The sequence below is a fragment of the Notechis scutatus genome, chromosome 7, assembly GCF_049901735.1.
Source record: "Notechis scutatus isolate UNSWTSFEM ecotype Mainland chromosome 7, rNotScu1.2, whole genome shotgun sequence".
NCBI classification, from domain to species: Eukaryota; Metazoa; Chordata; class Lepidosauria; order Squamata; family Elapidae; genus Notechis; species Notechis scutatus.
In genome coordinates, this window is record NC_142015.1 from 21,255,458 (window position 1) to 21,277,308 (window position 21,851).

At 40.3% G+C, this 21,851-nt stretch overlaps 1 protein-coding gene across 2 annotated transcripts in view; it reads right to left on the bottom strand.

Moving 5' to 3' along the window:
* LOC113419307 (opioid-binding protein/cell adhesion molecule homolog) overlaps nucleotides 1-21,851 on the bottom strand; it is a 775,668-nt gene that overhangs the window by 141,366 nt on the left and 612,451 nt on the right. For both annotated transcript variants that reach the window (XM_026678591.2, XM_087970096.1), the window contains one exon: nucleotides 11,747-11,979. In XM_026678591.2, the coding sequence (XP_026534376.1) occupies nucleotides 11,747-11,979 (233 nt within the window). The remainder of the gene's footprint in view (nucleotides 1-11,746; nucleotides 11,980-21,851) is intronic.

A 21,851-nucleotide genomic window follows, 5' to 3' on the forward strand; every position in this document is an offset into this window, starting at 1 on the left:
ATCAGCACTTGTCTCACCTTGGATAAAATCTAATCCTAGTCAGGCCCACCTTGCTAGTCTTGAAAGAGCCTTGAAAGAGCCCTTGACTCTTCTCAAAAGGTTTTCGATTAGAGCAAGTGCCCTGGAACCCAATGCAGGAAAAAAAAAATCACTGTGTGTTGTTCTGGTTATGAACCACCAAAGAGGGTGCAATTGATACCTTAAATAAAGCCATGATCACCCATCTTTTTTTTTTTTTCAGATTAGAAGGCATTTTTAAAAAAATAAAAATCATTGGGTTGGATCCAAAGTTTTCTGCAGCAAATGCCTTTCTTTCTTGAAAACGTGGCTAAATTTAAATCCAGTTCTTCGAAGAATGGCATTGCAATACGTTTCACATCATCAGGGCATATTGTACATCTTCACTTCCAGATTTGCAGAAAATATTTCAGATTTATTAGAGCACATCTGATAGTCAGATGAGAGGTGGGAATAGATGGAAGGGGGAACAGAAGGGTGTATTCAGTGCAATAATATGCTTCATTATCACAATATCTGCTTGTATCTCTGTGCATCTACATATGTACACAGAGAAATAGCCATCTTGCATTCTACACTGGTATCTCGGTACTCAGTGTTAATTGGTTCCGGGAGGAGCAATGAGTACCAAAAATAATGAGAACCAATAAAAATTTTCCCAGAAGGAATAATGTAGTGAGTCACTAGACAGCCGACACTGACAAATTCTAGTTTGTGTGTCGAGTACCAAACAAATGATGAGTGTCGAGACAAAATTTTCATGTCCAGATGAAATTCGATGACTTTCAAAGGACACACAGTCCTCAACATATGACCACAATTGAGCCCAAACTATTGGTTGCTAAGTGAGACATTTCAGTAAGTTTTGCCCCCTTTTTGTGACTTTTCTTGCTACAGTTGTTAAGTGAATCACTGCAACTCTTAGTAAATTAGTAACCCAGTTGTTAAGCGAATCTGGCTTTTCCATTGTAATGTACCCAAAAGTGCTTTTTCAAGAAGCAACTGGACTTTCTAGTTTTTCTTTGAAGACGTTTCACTTCTCATCCAAGAAGCTTCTCCAGCTCTGACCAGATGGTGGGGAATGGAAGGATTTATATTCCTTGCAGACAGCTGGTCATTTGCATTCTTTTAGAGAGTTGTTAAGGTCACCTGGAGGTTTATCTGTGACCTCGGGGTCACCTGAATGGGGCAAATGGGTGTGAAGCCTTCTTGGAACTGATGAAAGGACCGTGTTGTAGACTGGAGATAGATGATGTTGCATCCCTCACACTCTGTTGACTGAGGGCTGTTCAATTTGGACATAGATGGCCTCTTTGACTGCCTCTTTCAAACCCGCGATCCCCTCTGTCCAAAATATGGACTTTGTTGTCTTCAAAAGAGTGGCCTTTGTGTCTTACATGCAGATGGACTGTGAATCTAGTCCTGGTGTGTATGAAGTGGTTGTTTCAAAGAAAAACCAGAAAGTCCAGTTGCCTCTTGAAATAAGCACCTTTTGGAGATCCATGACCTGGATGACTGAGAACCTCCAAAGACGTCATAGATATAAGTCAGTTGCTAAGCATCCGAATTTTTGATTGTATAATAATGAGGATGCTGCAATGGTCATAAGTGTGAAAAACGGTCATAAGTTACTTTGTTTCAGTGCTGTTGTAACTTTGAACAATCACTAAATGAACTGTTGTAAATGTCTGTGGGACATTTACAATAATAAAATAAAATAAATAAATAAATAAATAAATGTCTGTGGGATGCAGTGGCTCAGGGGCTAAGACATTGAGCTTGTTGATCAGAAAGGTTGGCAGTTCGGCAATTCGAATCCCCCCAGCATTTTACTTGGATGTAATGGCTACATTCTAAGGCAGGGATCCCCAACCTTTTCGACGACGCGGCCCGGTTCCGGCATCAGCTGGGCGCGCGCCCGGTACCAGCGTCAACTGACGCCGCCATCTTTTTATGACGAAAAGGCGCTTCCGGTGACGTCACCGGGCGCTGTTTCGTCAAAAAGATGGCGTATGCAGCTTCGGTGAGCTTTTCGGGTAGAAATGGCTTTCTACCGGAAAAGCTCACCAAGCGCTTTTTACCAAAAAAAGATGGCGGCGCCCAGCAACCAGCGGCCCGGTAAGGCTTGTTCCGCGGCCCGGTACCGGTCCGTGGACCGGCGGTTGGGGACCCCTGTTCTAAGGGATGTGGTGGCTCAGTGGCTAAGACCCTGAGCTTGTTGAATAGAAAGGTCAGCAGTTTGGCGGTTGAATCCCTAGCGCTGCATAACTGAGTGAGCTCCCGTTACTTGTCCCAGCTTCTGCCAACCTAGCAGTTCGAATGCATGTAAAAAATGCAAGTAGAAAAAGAGGGACCCCTTTGGTGAGAAGGGAACAGTTTTCCATGCGCTTTCGGCTTTTAGTCCTGCCGGCCACATGACCACGGAGACATCTTCAGACAGCGCTAGCTCTTCGGCTTTATAATGGAGATGAGCACTGTCCCCAAGAGTTGGGAATGACTAGCACGTATGTGTGAGGGGAACTTTTACCTTTAAATGTCTGTAGCTGAGTACCGAGGTAGCACTGTAACTTTATTAAATTAAATTCTCAGTTGCTTTCCATTTCCCTTTTGCTCTCCTAGCCAAACAGTTTAAGCCTTCAACCCAATCAAATAGCAACTGGATTCGGGGGGTAACCTTCACTTTAATGCTGGCAGTTTGCCATCCTAACTCTTATAAACCGTGGTTAACGGCTATAATGAACTAATCCAGGAGACATATTAATAATGACATGAAGAGACGCGTTTATTGTTGATTGCTGAGTCCATGACAGATTTATCACAGGGTTTCTGGCTAGAAAAGGCTGGACCTTACAGTGGTGCAATTAAAACCAGATTGAGTAGAGAGACAAAGAATCAATAATCTAACCAGACAACTTTTACATTTTGGAAAACACAAATATAAATGAACTGACACAAACATGGCCGCTAATGGGTAATTAATTGGCTGGCCAATGAGCGCGCAAAACAGATTCCATTCGGATTATTAGCCTAAATTTGCTGCTAAGCAGTAGTTTTATCTGGGTTGGTATTTCCATTAACCCCAGTGATTGTTGGTGGTGCAGATATTAACCTGTCCCTGTCATTTAATCTATCAGGGGTCTCCAAACTTGGCAACTTTAAGACTTGTGGACTTCGACTCCCAGAGTTCCTTAGCCAGCAAAGCTGAGGAAGCAAAGGAGCAAAGGTGGCTGAGGAACTCTGGGAGTTGAAGTCTATAAGTTTTAAAGTTGCCAAGGTTGGAGACCCATGATAGACTATCACACTAATAAAGACAATGCAGGAAGTTGCATCCATTTGTTTAGTGTCTGTTCAAGTTACAATGGCACTGAGAAACATGACTTATGACTGTTTTCCCACTTACCACCATTGCAACATCTGCATGGTCACATGGTTAAAATTAAGACGATTGACAACCGACTCATATTTATGACAGTTGCAGTGTCCTGGGGTCATGTGATCCCTTTTGCAACTTTCTGACAAGCAAAATCAACAAAGGAGCCAGATTCCCTTAGCAACCATATTACTAACTTCAAAACTGCAGTGTTTCACTTAACAGCTTCCGAGAAGAAAGGTGAGAAAACGGGGCACAACTCACTTCACGGCTGTGTTGCTTAGCAACTGAAATGCTGGGCTCAGTTGTGGTGGTTATTCGAGGACTTCCGATAGACTCCGGACATCAGAAAAAGAGTTGTGTGTTGTTGTAATTTAAATATGTTCTGAAATGCGTCTCAGAATTTCTCCAAGCTTCTCTATTCTGTCCAGGAAGCTTCTGTGTTTCCATCCCTTTTCTATCTAGAGAGCTTGCAAATTTGCTTAGAAGGTTTCTTGGTGCAGATACCACTGAGATCACATTCCTGTTTGAAGTGGGCTCTGGTTTGTTTTGTTTTGTTTTATTGCCTACTGCACATTTCTCACCATTTCTGGAACCTTTGGGACTTGAAATGTCTTTGATTATTAGTAGCTTGGATTGGTAGTTATGTTGTTGGTTTGAGCTCCAAGCTTGGCAATTTGGCTGCAAATGTTTCGTCCCCATTCCAGGAGACATCTTGTTGATCCAAAGTCCATTGAAGAGGTCTCATCAAATGGGAATGAAATGTTTTCAGCCAAATCACCAAGCTCAGAGCTCAAACCAACAACATAACCTCTTTGTGCAGAAATGGACAGACCAACATTGAAGATAAAAGAAAAAGGAAGACACTAGAGTACTATCAGCTAAATATGAGCCAGCAGTGTACAGCAACAGCCCCCCAAAAAAAACCAATGCAACCCTAAGTTGCATTAACAGAGGAATACAATCAAGATCAAGTGAGGTACTAAAACCACTCTATAAAGCCTTAGTAAGATCACACCTAGAGTTCTGCATCCAGTTTTGGTCACTACACTATAAAAAAGATGTTGAGACTCTAGAAAAAGTGCAGAGAAGAGCAACCAGGATGATTAGGGGACTGGAGGCTAAAACATATGAAAAACGGCTACAGGAACTGGGCTTGGCTAGTCTAGTGAAGAGAAGGACCAGGGGGAGACATGATAGCAGTCTTTCAATATTTGAGGGGCTGCCACAGGGAGGAAGGATTCAAGCTATTTTCCAAGCCAACCGAAGGCCAGACAAGGAATAATGGATGGAAACTGAACAAGGGGAGATTCAACCTGGAAATAAGGAGACATTTTCTGACAGGGAGAACAATCAACCAATGGAACAGAAGTTGTCTTTGGAAGTTGTGGGAGCTTCATCACTTAAGACTTTCAAGAAGAGACTGGACTGCCATTTGTCAGAAATGGTGTAGCGTCTCCTGATTGGGTGGGGGGTTGGACTAGATGACCTACAAGGTCCCTTCCAACTCTGTTAATCTCTAATCTGTTAATCAAATATGGGATTTGTTTTATCAATGGTTGGATAACAGAGGTAGAAATTAGGATTTTAAAAAGTATTATTATGTAAGCAAGTTAAGCAATTGACTCAGACAGTACGCTGTTCACCAAGCAATTATTGTATGCAAAGAAAAAATATAAATAAATAAATTTAAAACACCTCTTTGGCTACTCAGTATGAAAAAGTCTTCTGGGAGGATATTTTGATGATGTCCTTCTTTGAGATTTAACTGAAACACAAGAGGCCAACTAAATTTCAGACTGTTGCTAAAAGCCAGGAATTTTACACCCATCCCTGGATCACCTTGTAAATAATTATGCACAAGCATTCCTGTGCCTACCCATGAGAATTTTACTTAAACTGTCATATCATTTGAAAGGAATATTTAAAGGGGATCTCTTATTCCCTGAATTGAAAAAAAAAACAATGGTCAAAGATAAGATACTAATGTCTTTAAATCTTTTTTTTTTTTTTACCAGCAAGAATACATCCTGTGAGATAGAGTGACAAAACGTACAGCGTTAGTGAAAAGAATAAGAAATTCAGTTGAAATGCTGCTGAAGCCCTACTGATAGTGAAAGAAGCAATACTTCCATTTGGACTAGAATTCTATATTATTTGAAGTGGGGTGAGGGTGGGCATACCAGCGGATAACAACATCACCAGAAACACAAGCTATTGTACAGAAATAGAAATGTGGGGAAACCAGTACTTTCAAGACTACAATCTAATTAGATGAATGAAGGCCGTAGCTCACAGAAATTTGTCAGGACTGACTTCATTGACTTAAGTTTGTAGGCCACAGTCAAATGGTACCATCATCCAAAGCAACAGTCTACCAGAATAATTTTGGACTTATATCTTTCCCTCACTACGCCACCCACAAAAAAACATACACAATACAAGTTATGTGGGGTCTTTGCTGCTTTCTGAACTTGGCGGTTTTCTTGCAGACACTTTATTACCCAACTAGGTAACATCATCAGTGCAAGAAGGGAATGAGGCTTGCAGAGTGGAGAAGGAGAGGAGGGGGAAGGAGAGGAGGGATTGTGGGGGTCTTTGGTGCACTCTGGTGTTGGTGGTTTTCTTGCAGACATTTCATTACCAAACTAGGGAACATCATCAGTGCTAGAAGGTAGCATACCTTACTCCCTTCTAACACTGATGATGTTAGCTAGTTGGTTAATGAGACATCTCCAAAAAAACCACCAAGCTCAGAGAGCACCATGCACTCCAGATTGTTCAAATAAATACACTTACAAGTACTACTTACTTAGTGTATACACAATGAACTAAATAAAAATATTGAATTAATATCTAAATATTAAATGAAAGACAGACACCCAGAAACAGCTTTGGATAGAGGGGTGGCATCTAAATTTAATAAATATATGAAATAAAATTAAAAATAAATAAGAGATAGCTACAGGGGGTTGTATTTTTCTCCTATAAGAAAGACTGATTTCTCACCCAAGAAGCTCAGAAAGGCCACTTTTTTCTCCTTAAATGAAGCACAAAGGAAGAAATTATTTTAATAATAGTTTGATAAAGTTTTTTTTTTCCTCTAAAAGGAAGGGAAAAAAGCTAAAGCGCAGATTCTTCCCTCCCCAATTCAGAGTGACTCATTGCAAAGTCAATATCCATCAGCTGTTTGAAATTAAAGGGAAGGTTTTATACATGCCTTATTGTACAGCAAGAGCTTTCTACTCAGCCAGATAAATCTTCTTTAAGAGGATTAGGAAACTTTCATTATCTTTATCTAACCTGAACTAACACTAACGCTGAAAAATTAATCTATAGACTGGACAAAAGCCAATAGCAGTTGCTAAGAAGCCAACCCTCTGGAGTTCCTTTCTAATTGAAGGTGGGCGGGAGGAGAAAATGCTTAATTCTATTTAGCACTTGGGACAATGGGGGGGGAGAAGCACTAAGAAGGAGAAACAAGAATTTTTCCTGGGCTAATGGACTAAGACTCGGTTTTGTTGAGGGCCGCAATCAAGATTGTATTTGACCTCGGGAGGCTGTGGGGGCTGTGGCCAGCTTGACATCACTTGTGTCAGGGGCTCCTGGGGTGGCCCGAGCACTCTGCCAGTGAAAACGGGTTCCTGAGCTTCATTTTCGGCCTCAATGACCCTCCTGCAAACCCTCTGCCAGTGAAAATGGAGCTGGGGGGGGGGCGGGCGTATGTGACAGCCTCCTGCAGCCCCCTGGAGCTCCATTTTTGCTGTCCTGAGCACTTGGCCAGTGAAAACAGACTCCCGAGCTCCATTTTCAACGGCAACAGCCTCCTGCAAACCTCTGCCAGTGAAAACAAAGCTCAGGAGGCGCGTTCCATTTTCGCTGGCACAGGCACCATGGGCCGGTCCTTTGCTGTTTCCAGGGTGGCTCTGCGGGCCAGATCGAATCACCCCACAGGCCGTGTGATGACCCAAAGGGGGTGGCACAAAGGCAACACAGTCAGATGATTAGTAAGAGTCCCTTGATTAGCTCTAACTTTGTCCCCAATGTTGTGGTTACTTTCTGGCTGGAGAAAAACTCTCCCAGGAACAGAGAATCGAGTCCAAAATGTGGTTAACAAAAACTGTAACTATAAGTCCAATCAAGGCAAAATGAGGTAATTGGTCCAGCAGGGCAAGAGAAGGAATTCCAGACATGAAGGCAAAGCAGTAATTCAACATGGTTGGGAGGACATCAGGAACGTAGATAACCAAAGTCAACACAAGATAAACTCATGTTTGTTCCCAGCAGATGCCGTACTCAGCATGCATCTCTTTTAAACTCTCTTTTCAGGTGTGCCTGATGAAGGGAATCAGGGCCCTTTCCTCCCCCATAAGCCACACAACCCACGTTGCTCTCTTCTCCGTTCTTCCCTGCGTGCCCTAGGATAAAGAGGGGGTGGGCCTGGGTCTTCCTCTGAATTCCCTCTCCCTTGTTCTACCTCTCTCCTGCTCTGCCCAGGCAGCCTTTGCCCTTCCCCAGTTTCTTCCACAGCCAACGGAGCCACACTCCCACTCCCTATCAGCTGTTCATCTTCCTCCTAGGATCCAGACTCTGACAGGGGCATGACAGCCTGGATTCAGCCCGCAGGCCTTGAGTTTGACACCCCTGGACTAAGAGGTCATTTAATTCTCTGTGAATTATTTATTTATATCAACAGGAAATATGCATGCAGGTGAGTACATAGCAGGGGTGTTATTCAGCAGGTTCTGACCAGTTCTGGAGAACCAGTAGCAGAAATTTTGAGTAGTTCAGAGACCCGCCAAATACCACTTCTGACTGGAGATTTTACAGTATCCTTCCCCTGCCACGCCCATCAAGCCACACTAAAGAACTGGTAGTAAAAAAAATTGAATCCCACCACTGGTACATAGGTAAGTATGTTTACATGCAACATTCACATCTAAAGTCAGAAAAAACTCTTCTGCTATGTAGCTCTAAGCAATGGAAACCACAGGCAAATATTCACCTTTGGCACTATAAGTAATCCTTGACTTATAACAGTTGTCCATTCAAAGTGACCATTCAAAGTTACAATGTCCTTGAAAAAAGGGACTTATGACTGTTTTTTTTTCACACATATGACCATTGCAGCATCCCCACGGTCACCTGATCAAAATCCAGATGCTTGGCAACTGACTCGTATTTATGAGGATTACGCAGGGTCCTGGGGTCACGTGATCCCATTTTGCGACCTTCTGAAAAGCAAAGTCAATGTGGAAGCCAGATTCCCTTGTCAGTAACTTAGCAACTGCAGGGATTCACTTAACGAATGTGGCCAGGAAGGTTGTAAAAGGGGACAAAACACACTTAGCAAATGTCTCGCTTAGGAACAGAAATGGGAGGCTCAACTGTGGTCGTAAGTCGAGGACGACCTGTTTTTGAAAGAAGCTCTGACTCCTTACCATCAGGTGGGGAGGAATGCATTAAAAAAACCCACACATTTCTTTTCTTTATGAAACCCACGGATAAATTAGTGCTGTGGTTTGATTAAGGGAAGGAGGTAGAGGGAGGGAGGGAAGGAGGGAGGCATTTAAACAGAGCTGCCAATGGAAAACAATGAAGAGGAGAACAAGGGCATAAACCTTTGCATACGTTAATCCATAAGCACAGCTACAGATTTAGAAATAATTGCTATAATTTGCTCAGGAATATAATGCATCTCAATATAACAGACAAGGTAGTAATCAGGTGATAGATTTGCTTCCTCAGTGTGTGGACCAGGTGTTGATTTGCTGATGTATGATTTCAATGTTCCTGGTCTGATTTCTGATGATATTCCATTTTATAGCTTACACGAGCATTTCTTTTGCTTTAAAAAAAACCCAACAATCTTATTTAACCATATGGCAAATTCATGGCTTTCCTTCTGTTTTATGGTCCTTCACAGAGAAGTGTTGGGTGGAATGTGGAATTCTGAAACCATGTTTCTTCCCCCAGCACGCCAATTTTTTTAAAAAAAGCTAAGAGAGATTTATTATTTTTCTGTTTACAACAGGGCTGTCTAACCTGGGCAATTTTAAGACTTTCTCATAGCTGCCTGGTGAATTCTGGGAATTGAAATCCACAAGTTTTGAAGTTGCCAAGGTTGGACATCCCTGGTTTACAATGTGAAATTAATTCTAATCTGTCCCCTAGAATAAGGAAGACAAACAAATGTCTCTTTTTGCAGAGGAAGAAAACTTTTAGGGAATTAATAGAGAATATCTGTAGCTCAGAGTTGAATTGCATTATTTGAAAGGGCCAAAGATCAAGTTCTTAAAAGTAAAAGGAAAGGATATAAAGTTGGTTTATTTGATCAAGGTTAAAATAGTCCTGTTGTTATCTCTGGTAACCCTTAATGGACTTGTTACTAATCAGGAGTGAATGATAAAGCTTAAAAAAAATATTTATCAAACTTGGCTACTTGAAGATGTCTAGACTTCAATTCCCAGAAAGCCAGCAGGGTCCAGTTGAGGTCTAGATGTTCTGGAACTTGAAGTCCAGATGTTTTCAAGTGGCCAAGGAACAGAAACACTGACTTAAAGAATTAATTTATAGATAAGAGATGTGATATGGGAAGAAGAGATCATTTGTTATATTTTAAGATGGTGATAAATTATTAAAATAGTTTATACTTGTGATGAAGTCATTGTATGATATGTTTCTTTTCTTTTTCATTACTATATTATTATTATTTTTCCTTCTCTACTTTGTCCTTGTTTCCTGCCCTTTGGAACTTTTTCATGTCTTTTTTCTTTTAGTTTCTATTATGTTTATTAAAAATGAGAATCAAATTCTTTAAAAAAAACCCAGCAAGCCAGCCCTTCTTCATCTTCACTTCTTCTGAAGATGATCAGCAACACTTATTCTCAGTGAAATTGAAGCTATCCTTGTAGTGCCACACACTTATAGAAGATATGAATGTCCTATTAATTTAGCCCTTAACTTGGTCTTTCTTGAGTTGTTCCTGTCAGAAAAATATTGGGTTCAGTTCAGTTCAGAGGTGGTATTCAGCAGGTTCTGACCAGTTCTGGAGAACCAGTAGTGGAAACTTTAAGCAGTTCAGAGAACCGGCAAATGCCACCTCTGACTGGCCTTGCCCCCATCTATTCTCTGCCTCCTATTGAGTCCCAGCTGATCGGCTGGGTCTTCTTTTGTTGCCCTGCACAGGAGAACGGAGCTAGAAAGTAGGTTAGTGCAGTGGGAAGGGAAAGGAGATTTTTTAAGTATCCTTCCCCTGCCATGCCCACCAAGCCACACCCACCAAGCCAACCACACCCACCAAGCCACACCCACAGAACTACTAGTAATTTTTTTTTTAATCCTACCACTGGTTCAGTCCTTTTTATTCTTCCCCAAATGTGTTGGGTTAACAGAGCTCTCATGTGCATTTATCTCTTGAAGTTCTCTGCCAAGACATCTTGATGGTTTTCAATGACTTTGACATACTTATGCAATCTGTCTTCTTTTTCTTACTTGCTGTGGAAAGAGTTAGACTTGTTCTTTTTAAGTCTCTTCTTCTATAGCACCTGTCAGGTCTTTTATATTGCCACTATATTTCCTCCTAAAGACGATAATTCAATGGTAGTTGAATTGGAGTTGGTTTCCTTATTTAAAAGCACTTCTATTCCTACAAAACTTCGACACATGCACCAGGTAGGGAAGAGATGGTTGATAACAGATTTTGCCCTTGGGTGAACCAAACAGAGTTTCATTTCTACATAATTTAAAGCAGACCTGGGTAATACCTGGGTAATCCTTTTTTCTACGAAACAAACACTTTCATGCACAATAATTAGGTCAGGCTCATCTGTAGTATACCATGTTCATCCTGGGGTCAAACTTCATAACCTCTACTTCAGGCAAAGCCTGAAAAAAGTTAATTACTTTTTTATGTAGTACTAGAGCAGAAAAAATAATAATAAAAACGATGATTTTTTCCCCCTAGAATAGTGAACATGCCACGAAAGAACTGGACTGACAAGAATCCAATTGACATCAAAAGATGGAGATATGTCAATTACTGCCACATTTTCCCAAAAGTAAGACCCAGTCTTACTTTCTTTTTACCTCCAAAATAAGTGCTAGGCCTTATTTTCGAGGTCTTATAAAAAGACCTTACCTATAAAAAGAAACCTATGTACTTATGACATTTGTTCATTCATCATTAACCAGTAGAAGCCCCTCGTTTCTAAATAAAAGACCTCAAGGTAGAATTGGATGGTCCAGTAAAGAACCCACAACCCATTTTTATTAATAAAGCCCTGAGAACCTCAAACCCTTAACAATTATACAAAGATCATGGAGCCTCCTCATGTTAATTTCATCAGCAAGTCTTACCTTGGACGATAAGATGAACTCGTGATGTTTTGGGATGATTGTCTGTCTGTACCGAGCAGGTATAGGGACCTTCATCGTATATGTCCACATTATGGATCTTGATACTGTATTGAGTTTTGGTGTTTGTGAGAATGACCACTCTGTCATCTATCGACCACTTATCATTTCCAGCATAAAGAATAGTGCTACGGTTTAGCCAAGCTACTCGCGTCACTCGGTCATCCACAGTACACCTAATAAAATAAATAAAGAGAATAAAAAAAGAATTGGTTATTATTGCTTTCGGGAGAGGTGGGGAACAAATCATATTATGAATTCCTGTCCCTGTCCTCTATTATTTTTAAATTGTTTAGCCCAGAGGTGGCATTCAGCAGGTTCTGTCCAGTTCTGGAGAACTGGTAGTGAAAATTTTGAATAGTTTGGAGAACCAGCAAATACCACCTCTGACTGGCCCTGCCCCCATCTATTCTCTGCTTCCCAAGTCCCAGCTGATCGACTGGGTATTCTTTGGTTGCCCTGTACAGGAGACCAGAGCTGGAAAGCAGGTTAGTGGGGTGAGGAGGAAATGGGGACTTTGCAGTATCCTTCCCCTGCCACACCCACCAAGCCACATGACACCCACCAAGCCACACCTACAGAACTGGTAGTAAAAAAAAATGAATCCCACCACTGGTTTAGACAGCCTGTTAAAAGTGTCTACATCCATGCAATTGTTTTTTTTTAAAAAAGTAAAATAAAATTATTGATAAAACAAATCATATGATACATTTTCCCTTTTCTCCTGTTGGGAATAAGTTCAATGTTCTCAGAAATTTCATTTTTCCACTTCTCTTTCAACTTTCCACCCACTACTGCTTTTCTACTTACTTGTATTTTGTATGTTATAATGCTTTATAACTCAATAAAAATGTTAATGGGGAGAACTTGCATTTTTGTTCCTTTTGAATGGAAATTCAAGGGCTTTTGCTTAAAATACTTAAGTACAATAATGCCTTAGAAGAGAGATTGGAAGGGATCTTGTAGGTCATCTAGTCCAACTCAAAAGCCCAAGCGGGAGACCATACACCATTCCTGACAAATGGCAGTCCAATCTCTTCTTGAAAGTCTCAAGTGATGGCGCTCCCACAACTTCCGAGGGCAAACTGTTCCATTGGTTGATTGTTCTCACTGTCAGAAAGTTTCTCCTTATTTCCAGGTTAAATGAATGGGGATCCCGTAATCCCAGGACACTCCCAACCATCCTAAATAAATTCCGGTTGCCACTTGAAATAATGCATCCAGTTATGGTTGCCACACTGTAAAAAAGATGTTGAGACTCTAGAAAGAGCACAGAGAAGAGCAAAGGAGGTGATTAGGGGATCGGAGGCTAAAATATATGACGAACAGTTGCAAAAACTGGGTATGCCTAGTTTAATGAAAAGAAGAATTAGCAGTGATACGATAGCAGAAAAGATAGTGGAAAGGAAGAATGAGAGATGACATGATAGCAATGTTCAAATATCTTAGGGGCCACCACAGAGAAGACAGGGTCAAACCTATTCTCCACAGCAGAACAAAAAGTAATGGATGAAAACTAATCAATGAGAGAATCAGCCTAGAATCAAGGAGAAATTTTCTGATAGAACAATTTGTCAGTGGAACGGCTTTGCTCCAGAAGGTGTGAGTGCCCCATCACTGGAAGTTTTTTAAGAAGAGATTGTTCTAAAATAGTAAAGTTTGTCTATAGTACAGGGTGGGTTGGACTAGAGGACCTTCAAGCTCCCTTTAAACTCTTGTTATTCTGTTAGACCCACTTTTCTCCTTCCGTTCACAAGTATCTTCTACACTCCGCTCCTCTGAGTTCCACAGCAGCTCGCTTTCTACACTTCTTAATCTCGACTTGTGATGTGGCCACCTAAAGTTGTAATATGAGAACCTTCTCTTTGTTCAAATTAACTCCCTGAGAGCTAAGTACAGCCTAGTTAAGTTGAGCCCTGAGGGGATTGCAGTCAGGTAGACTGTTATTCCTCTCTCAGTTCATTATAATGAATAATAAAGAGATACTTACATGAGTTTTTGTTAAATTATTCATTGTATGGACTGGTAAAATCATAACAGTAATCTGTAAAACAGATAACGTCCATGCCTGTAATCATCTAAATATCCAGGCAAAAGATTTTCAAGCAACTCACTGCACCACTCATTAAAGATGAAGTGTGTGTTTTTACTGTTTGATGAGACAGTATTATAGTGATTATTTTCTTTTTTTGCTTTGTGCAGGGGAAAAAGAGGGGGAGGGAGAGAGAACTAATTGTCTGATGTGTAAATTTTGACTTTGCAATAAACCAAAATAACATTTCTCCCTCTTCTGAGCCTGCTTGTTTGATATTAGATTGAGATTCACAAAGCATACTGTTAACGCAGTAATAAGTAAAATAAATTAGTTTCCATTAACCCAATCCCAAATGTACCCCCTACCAAAGGCAAAGAAAAACAAATCATGACCCACAGACTTTTTTTATATTAAAATTTCTTTTCTATATTTGGAAATTTTAGTTAATTGTTTTTAATTAGTGTTTTTTTTTTTAAACACTGAAGAAACTAAGGAAACTCACAGTCATTCTTCTCCAGTCAAAAAATCTCTGGAATTTTGAGACTTGAAGATATATTGGTGAAATATCTTCAGGAATGCATCCTTCTAAAACAAAAGGTATGATCCAGGAATCTAAATCATCTGAATCTATATGACAGGCTATTTTTTTTTCATGATTCATGTACGTCTCCTGATAATTGGCCCCAAAGTCACACAGCCAGTTTTCATGTCTAAGGTGGGACTAGAGCTCACAATGTTTTAGGGATTGGTCCAAGATCACCCAGCCAGCTTTTGTAGCTAAGGTGGGACTAGAATTCACTGTCTCCTAGTGATTGGCCCAAAGTCACCCAACCAGCTTTCATACCTAAGACAGGACTAGAACTCACCATCTCCTGTTGATTGGCCCAAAGTCACCCAGTTGGCTTTCATGCCAAAGCTGGGGATAAGTTTCACAGTGTTCTTGTTTCTAGTTCAGCACCTTAACCATTAGACCAAACTTTAGAGCAAATGCTGTAAGCATCACCTAGACCTTTGGTGGAAATATTAGACAACTACTTTACTTATGTAATCTACAGTAAAAGAATCTGGAAAACCTTTCCATCTTCTACCAAAGTGAATGAAGGCAGGATAGCCTTGATGTTTTTTTTTCCCCCTCACACCTTTGTCTCTTCCCAGGCTAAGTTCATCTTCCTCACATTGACCATAAATTTCCTTTAAGACCATCTCTGTACTCTACATTCCATTTATTCCCATGCATGGTTATATTTCCATTGTTAGCAGTTGAATATCTCACATGACTTTTTATTAGGAACATAGATTTACAACCAATATGTTAACTTCTCGGAAACTGTTTTGTACTTTTCTAACATAAATTGTTATTATTTTTTCCTGCTATGGGCAGCAAGAAAGATGATGAAGAAGATGAAGATGAAGATGAAGATGAAGATGAAGATGAAGATGAAGATGAAGATGAAGATGAAGAAGAAGAAGAAGAAGAAGAAGAAGAAGAAGAAGAAGAAGAAGAAGAAGAAGAAGAAGAAGAAGAAGAAGAAGATAATGATGCAACATCGTCAGAAAAATTAAGTGCCAGAAAATGTGATCCTTTTTTCAAAACATTTGTTAATCTCTCTGTCTGTGCTTTAATATAAATATAGGTTTGTAGTTGGAAGCATAACAAGCCTATGTTCCTTGACTTCCACAAAGTGCTATACAAACAATGACAAATCATACAAAACTTGCTTCCAAATTTTTATGACTGTACTTGTGGGTCTCTGAATTGGGATTTCCAAAATTTCCAGGCTGTGAAGCTGGGTGTAATTCTCAAGCTGTTGGTTCCTTTGCGTAACTGAATGTTGTGTGCCATTGTGTTCTGCATTGATTCCCTATCTGAATGGAGCTGTGACCAATTCAAGTCCATGTCTTTTGTACATCCACTGCAGATTTCATCTGATGGCACAGTTAAATAAACCCATTCTGTTTTCCATCAAAACTCCTCCAAGCAGAACCAAATGGAAGAATCAGCCTTGATGACATATAGAGTATCCCAACAATAACTGTTTGTCTACCTGAAGCACAGGTGGGCAATGGAAGAACTTGGTGTATTGATGCCATTTGCATTTAAGTATCCCTTTCTCTGAAGGATTTACTTTTCCAAAATGGGACTTTGCAAATACAAGCCAGGTGCCATGACGCTGAATAATTCTATTGAGTCCCCTGGTTAATTCTTGCTCAGAAACCAGCATTCTGTCTCATTTTATGCAATGCAATGCTTACAGTTTTGCCTTTTTTCCAATGGCCATTTTATGGCAATGTCTCCAATAGCCAACAATGTAGGATGTTGGAGAAGAGCAAGCAGAGCTGAGGGCAGAGTCAAGAGAGGAATCAGCCTAGAGTCCTTACATTCCCACAAATGGCCTAAATCCAACCGCTCTTGAATTCCGTTGACTCTAATTTGATATATTGCATCTTAGTTGGCTAGATTCTTGTGTATGGGCTTGAACATTAAATCTTTTCAATTGCAACTTAGCAGATTCTTTGTGCCTGACAGAACAGAATTCTTTAATTGATTTACATACAGGGAACAACCTTTGACATAGTGGGATCATAACCTAAGCCAGAGGGTTTTCCCTAGAAAGGATCAAATTAAGAATAAAAAAAAAACCCAAACATTTTCCTGGCACTCACTATTCATCTTCAGAGCAATCAGGCTACTATAAAACTATCATGGAGAAGAAAAATAAACTTGTACAATTCCAGGAAGAACGGAAATAGCCACAAAGCCAACTTTGATTCATGGCTTTAGTTCTTACGAAGATAATTAAAAGTACTTTCTTAACAGAATCTGTAAGAATTTGAGTTGCAGGTGGTCCTCATTTTAATGTCTACAACTGAGCCCAGAATTTTGGTCATAAGTCATTGTGGATCAGCATATGATCTGAGTTTATTTTTTTGGACTGCTTTTATACTGGTCATAACGCAAGTCCCTATGGTTGCTAAGCAAATCATGTGGTTAAGGAAACTGTGTGGTCTTTAAGTAAATTCATGTTTATGACTGGGTGGCTTTTTTTTTTTTGTGCAGGAAACTGGCCAAAGAGTTGCAAATCGTGATCACCTGACCAGAGGACACTGCAACTGATCATAAATGCTAGCCCGTTGCCAAGCACCTGAAATGTGATCATGGGGTCCGTGTGTGTGTGTGTGTGTGTGTGTGTGTGTGTGTGTGTGTAGCTTCAAGTCGTAAGTAACTTCTTCAGGATCCATCATTAACTTTGACTACTTTTAAATGACCAGTCATTAAGCAAGGACTTCATAAGTTGAAGGAATTAGCAGAGATGGCTAAATTGACTGCTTTGATAAAAGAAAAGAAAAACATAAATATTTTTGTTTCTGCTTGGAAACTGCTCTTCTGGACTTTGTGCTTGAGGTGGAAAAAAATGAAACTTTGATTTTGGATTTTACCGATTAGATAGCTTTGTTGATATAAAAATGGCTACTTTATACTATCATGTAAAAGTAGAAAAATGAAGTTTGGTGTTACTATTTTATTACACTAAAGGGAATCAGAAGTCAACAACTTTTCTTTCTTCTTCTCTTCTTTTCTGCACTCTTTCCTTCCCCTTCCCCTTTCCCTCCCCTATTTTTCCTACTTGTTTTTCTATTGTTTTTGTATTTTATATTATAAACAAATAAAAAAAGAATCTAGTTAAGGACTTCCTATACCTCCTTAAAGTTACATTCTCCCCCTTTTCTTCCTTTTAAAATGATATTTAAATTTCTGTTTTTAAAAAAAGATCAAACCCTTAAAAAGTCTAAGTTTCCATCTTCCTAACACAGATGGGGTCATTGCTTGGAGAGCAGATTGCCTGGAAAATTAGTATAATTTGCCTTGAATAACTTGGTGGAAGAAATATGAGCTAGATCCATAGATAGGAAAGCTATAAGGGGAATTATTCAATGGAACTCAATTGGCCATTTAATGCCAGTTTCCCACTCAGAGAGCTGGTTTGCAGAAACAAATTTCAGATAACATGACAAATTCAGGATCAGCTTCATGGCAAGAACAAACACTCTATTTTGAGATCACTCAAGAGAAAAACAGAATTAAAAGATGGAGGACGGAGACCATCGAGCAACGAATAACATTAAAGGAGGACATGGCTGAAGGACCCAACCTCCCTTATACTACTTGAAGGACCCTGAATAGGTTGAGAGTTGGAATGGCAAAGTTTAAGACTGATATGCTCAAGTGGGGGATGTTAGTGTATAACAACACATTGTGTGAATATGGAGAGACTCAGAGGCCAGCCCATCTGCTGGTATGTCAGCTACTACCAAAACCAGGTACCAACAATGACTTATTCTTGGCCAACAACCAAGCCAAGAAGGTGGCTTCATTTTGGCAGTCTAAAGTTTGATCTGGACATGGAAGAAGGACAAGAAAACACAACAAATCCATTCTTCTGGACCACGTGTGTTTGTGTGCACCCATAGATGCAAACTTATGTCCATGGAACTGCATCAACTCCCAAGGGAAAACAGCAACTCTTACAATGCCAGTGAATCATTACACTATAGCCTGAATTCATGAAAGGTGTGGAACTATAATGTAGCCTATTTTCAACATCTTTTGCATGCTTGGCCCTTCCGTAGAAATGTGAACCCCATCAAGAACTAAAGATGGGTATAGGAGAGACCAGGAGGAGCCCAGGAAATGGGTCAAGCACAGTCCCTTCATGCCTACAAGCGATCTAAATCCAGCCAACCATGAATTCCATTGACTCTTATCTACTGCCAATTTGCTTTGACTATTGTTCAGATTCTTGTAGAACAGGGGTCTTCAAATTTGACAGCTTTAAGACCCCTGATTTCTTGAGCCTGACAATAGGATTATACAGGACTCAAACTATTTCTGGATCTGTTTTTCTGGAGTTTAATCTGTGTCTGTTTGGTCCTAACAACCTCCAGATACCAGTCAGAAGATCTAGCAATAGCAATAGCACTTAGACTTATATACAGCTTCACACTGCTTTACAGCCCTCTCTGTGCATTTTACAGAGTCAGACTGTTGCCCCCAACAATCTGGGTCCTCATTTTATTGACTTCAGAAGGACAGAAGGCTGAGTCAACCTTGAGCCAGTGAGAATTGAATTGCCGAACTGCTGGCAGCGGCAGTCAGCAGGAAGTAGCCTGCAGTACTATGTTCTAACCACTGTGCCACCAGGGCATCTACAACATCTTCTGCTGGGCCAGTTGGAGATAGACAACTGCCTAGACAACACAGTATCAACAGTAGAGACTTTCAAATTTCTAGGTTCTACTATATCACATGACCTAAAATCGACACCTAACATAAAAAAAATCATCTTTCTGCGCTTAGAAAACTCAAACTGCCCAAGGAGCTGCTGATACAGTTCTACAGAGGAATTATTGAGTCTACCGTCTGCAACTCTATAACTGTCTGGTTTGGTTCTGCAACCCAACAGGACAGACACCGACTTCAGAGGATAATTAGGACTGCAGAAAAAACAATTACTACCCACCTGCCTTCAATTGAGGACCTGTATACTGCACGAGTCAAAAAGAGGGCTGTGAAAATATTTACAGACCCCTCACATCCCGGACATAAACTGTTTCAACTCCTTCCCTCAAAACGACGCTATAGAGCACTGCACACCTGAACAACTAGACACAAGGAGAGTTTTTTCCCAAACGCCATCACTCTGCTAAACAAATAATTCCCTCAACACTGTTCAACTATTTACAAAGTGTGCGCTACTATTACTGTTAACCTTCTCATCACTCCTTATCACCCATCCCCTCCCACTTGTGATTGTAGGACTGTAACTTTGTCGCTTGTATCCTTACGATTTATATTGACTGTCTCCTAGTATGATCTGATTGTTGATTGTACCCTATGACTATCATTAAGTGTTGTACGTTATGATTCTTGATTCTTAACGAATTTATCTTTTCTTTATGTATACTGAGAGTATTTACACCAAGACAAATTCCTTGTGTGTCCAATCATACTTGGCCAAAAAAGTATTCTATTCTATTCTATTCTATTCTATTCTATTCTATTCTATTCTATTCTATTCTATTCTATTCTATTCTAATTCTATTCTAAACATCTGTTCTATAGATGTTTATTCTATTCTCATCCAAACAGTCGAGTGTCCTCTCCCAATTGTTTCTGTCCAGAGTTTTTGCAGCGTTAATTCAACACCAGAAAAATAAACACAGATGGCTGATGCTTCATTTAACATCTTTATAAACATAATAAGTAGATTTTACAAACCAGTTGTAGATTTATCCAACATGGAGCAAACTCAGACAGAAACATGTTGTAAATGTCAGCAGACAAGCAAGCAAGCAAGCTAGTTTCATTTTCAATAGACAGACTCAGATCTTAACATAGCTGCAGCGTTGCAGAGCTTAATATGGAGCCATGCCTAGGTTACTTGTAGTTTCAGTTTCCAAACAGTTCTCATTGGCTGACTTAGTTGCTATGCCTATTCATTGGCTGACCTTGTTACCAAGCTCTATTCCAGTTCATGAATATACTCTGACAGTTTCTTCAGGATTCAGAGTTAAGAAAGTCCAACCAACTCTTGTTCCAGGATGATTGGAAGGGTGGGCAGGTGGAAGAGAAGATGTATTTATAATCATGAGAAATAAATGGGAGCTGTTCAAAAGTAAACACAGAACAGCAGAACTTGGCTGAAATCCCGACTCTTAAAGATGCAAATTAGAAGGCAGGCTATCAAAACGCAAGGTTCCACTAATCCTTTCTCAACAACATAAATCGTCAAATTAGCTTGCCGAACAATGACATGTGTGGCGTGTAATATCGAGTTTAATGCAATAGGTCCTAAAGAAAGGATAAGGTATCATCTGTGGGGCTTTTGTCATGGATGATATTTATTCATGGTGACGAGGACAGAAGGGTCTTAGCTGTAACCCCAAGGCCCTTCATTGCTGCTAAGGAAACTGATTTTTTTTGGCATGCTTCCACTAAATTTTTCTTTCTTCTAACTCCTGTTGGTACTTTTCCTATCCACCACATAAAAAGCCCTGGCATTTTGACAAGGAGGGGAGGACATCATTCATTCAGACCATGCAATATATTTTGGTGGATAAAATAATTACAGGTTGCTAGTTATTCCCGCAAAGCTCTGGAAACCCCGCTGTCACAGGGTATAGGAAATAAATTTTTTAAAAGGCAGGGATAAATGTGGTGCTTGAATTTTTTAAGAGTCTGGGGCATGATGAGACAAGCTGACAGATAATTATTTCACGTAGAGGCTGAAGCGGGCTTTGAAACAGAAATCTTGGCTTTATTAAGTTTATTATTTTGTTTTGTTATTTGGGAAAGTGAACTCTGCGTAGGTGGTTGAAGAATTTTCCAACCTTTGGTTCTTTCATTAAAAAAAAAAAGTTGTGATTACAAGTAGTCCTTGACTTACAACTTTAATGAAGGTTGCCCATTAAGATCGTAAGTCATGATGGCTGCAAAGTAGCAGGGGTGGATAGCAGGGGCGGCTCGCAGGGGCTTAGGAGAGCCCCTAGCTAAGACTCTGCAGGACTCAGAGAGCCCCCAATAACCTCAGAAAGACAAGCAGCAAGAGAAAGCTCTTTATAGGCTTAACTGAACTTCTGGGCATTCAGCCAAGAGCATTTCACACCTCATGAAAGTATTGCAAACTAGATAAACAATCCACTCAGTGCTTGCGAGGGAGAGCCATGGAGAACCAAATAATAAGAATTATGTAACTCAGTGGTCCCCAACCTTTTTTGTACCAGGGACCAGTTTCAAGCACAAACACTTTTTCAAGGACCGGGGGGCGGGGGGGAGAAGAATCCAAGTTTGGTGGTTTGCTTGCAGGCGTTTCATTACCTGACTAGGTAACATCTGGTGCTGTTACCTAGTCGGGTAATAAAACATCTGCCAGCAAACCACCAAGTTCAGGGAGCGCCTCGGCCCTGCCTCCCTCAGCCCCATCCCTCAGGTGTCTCCCTTCCTCCCTCAGGTGT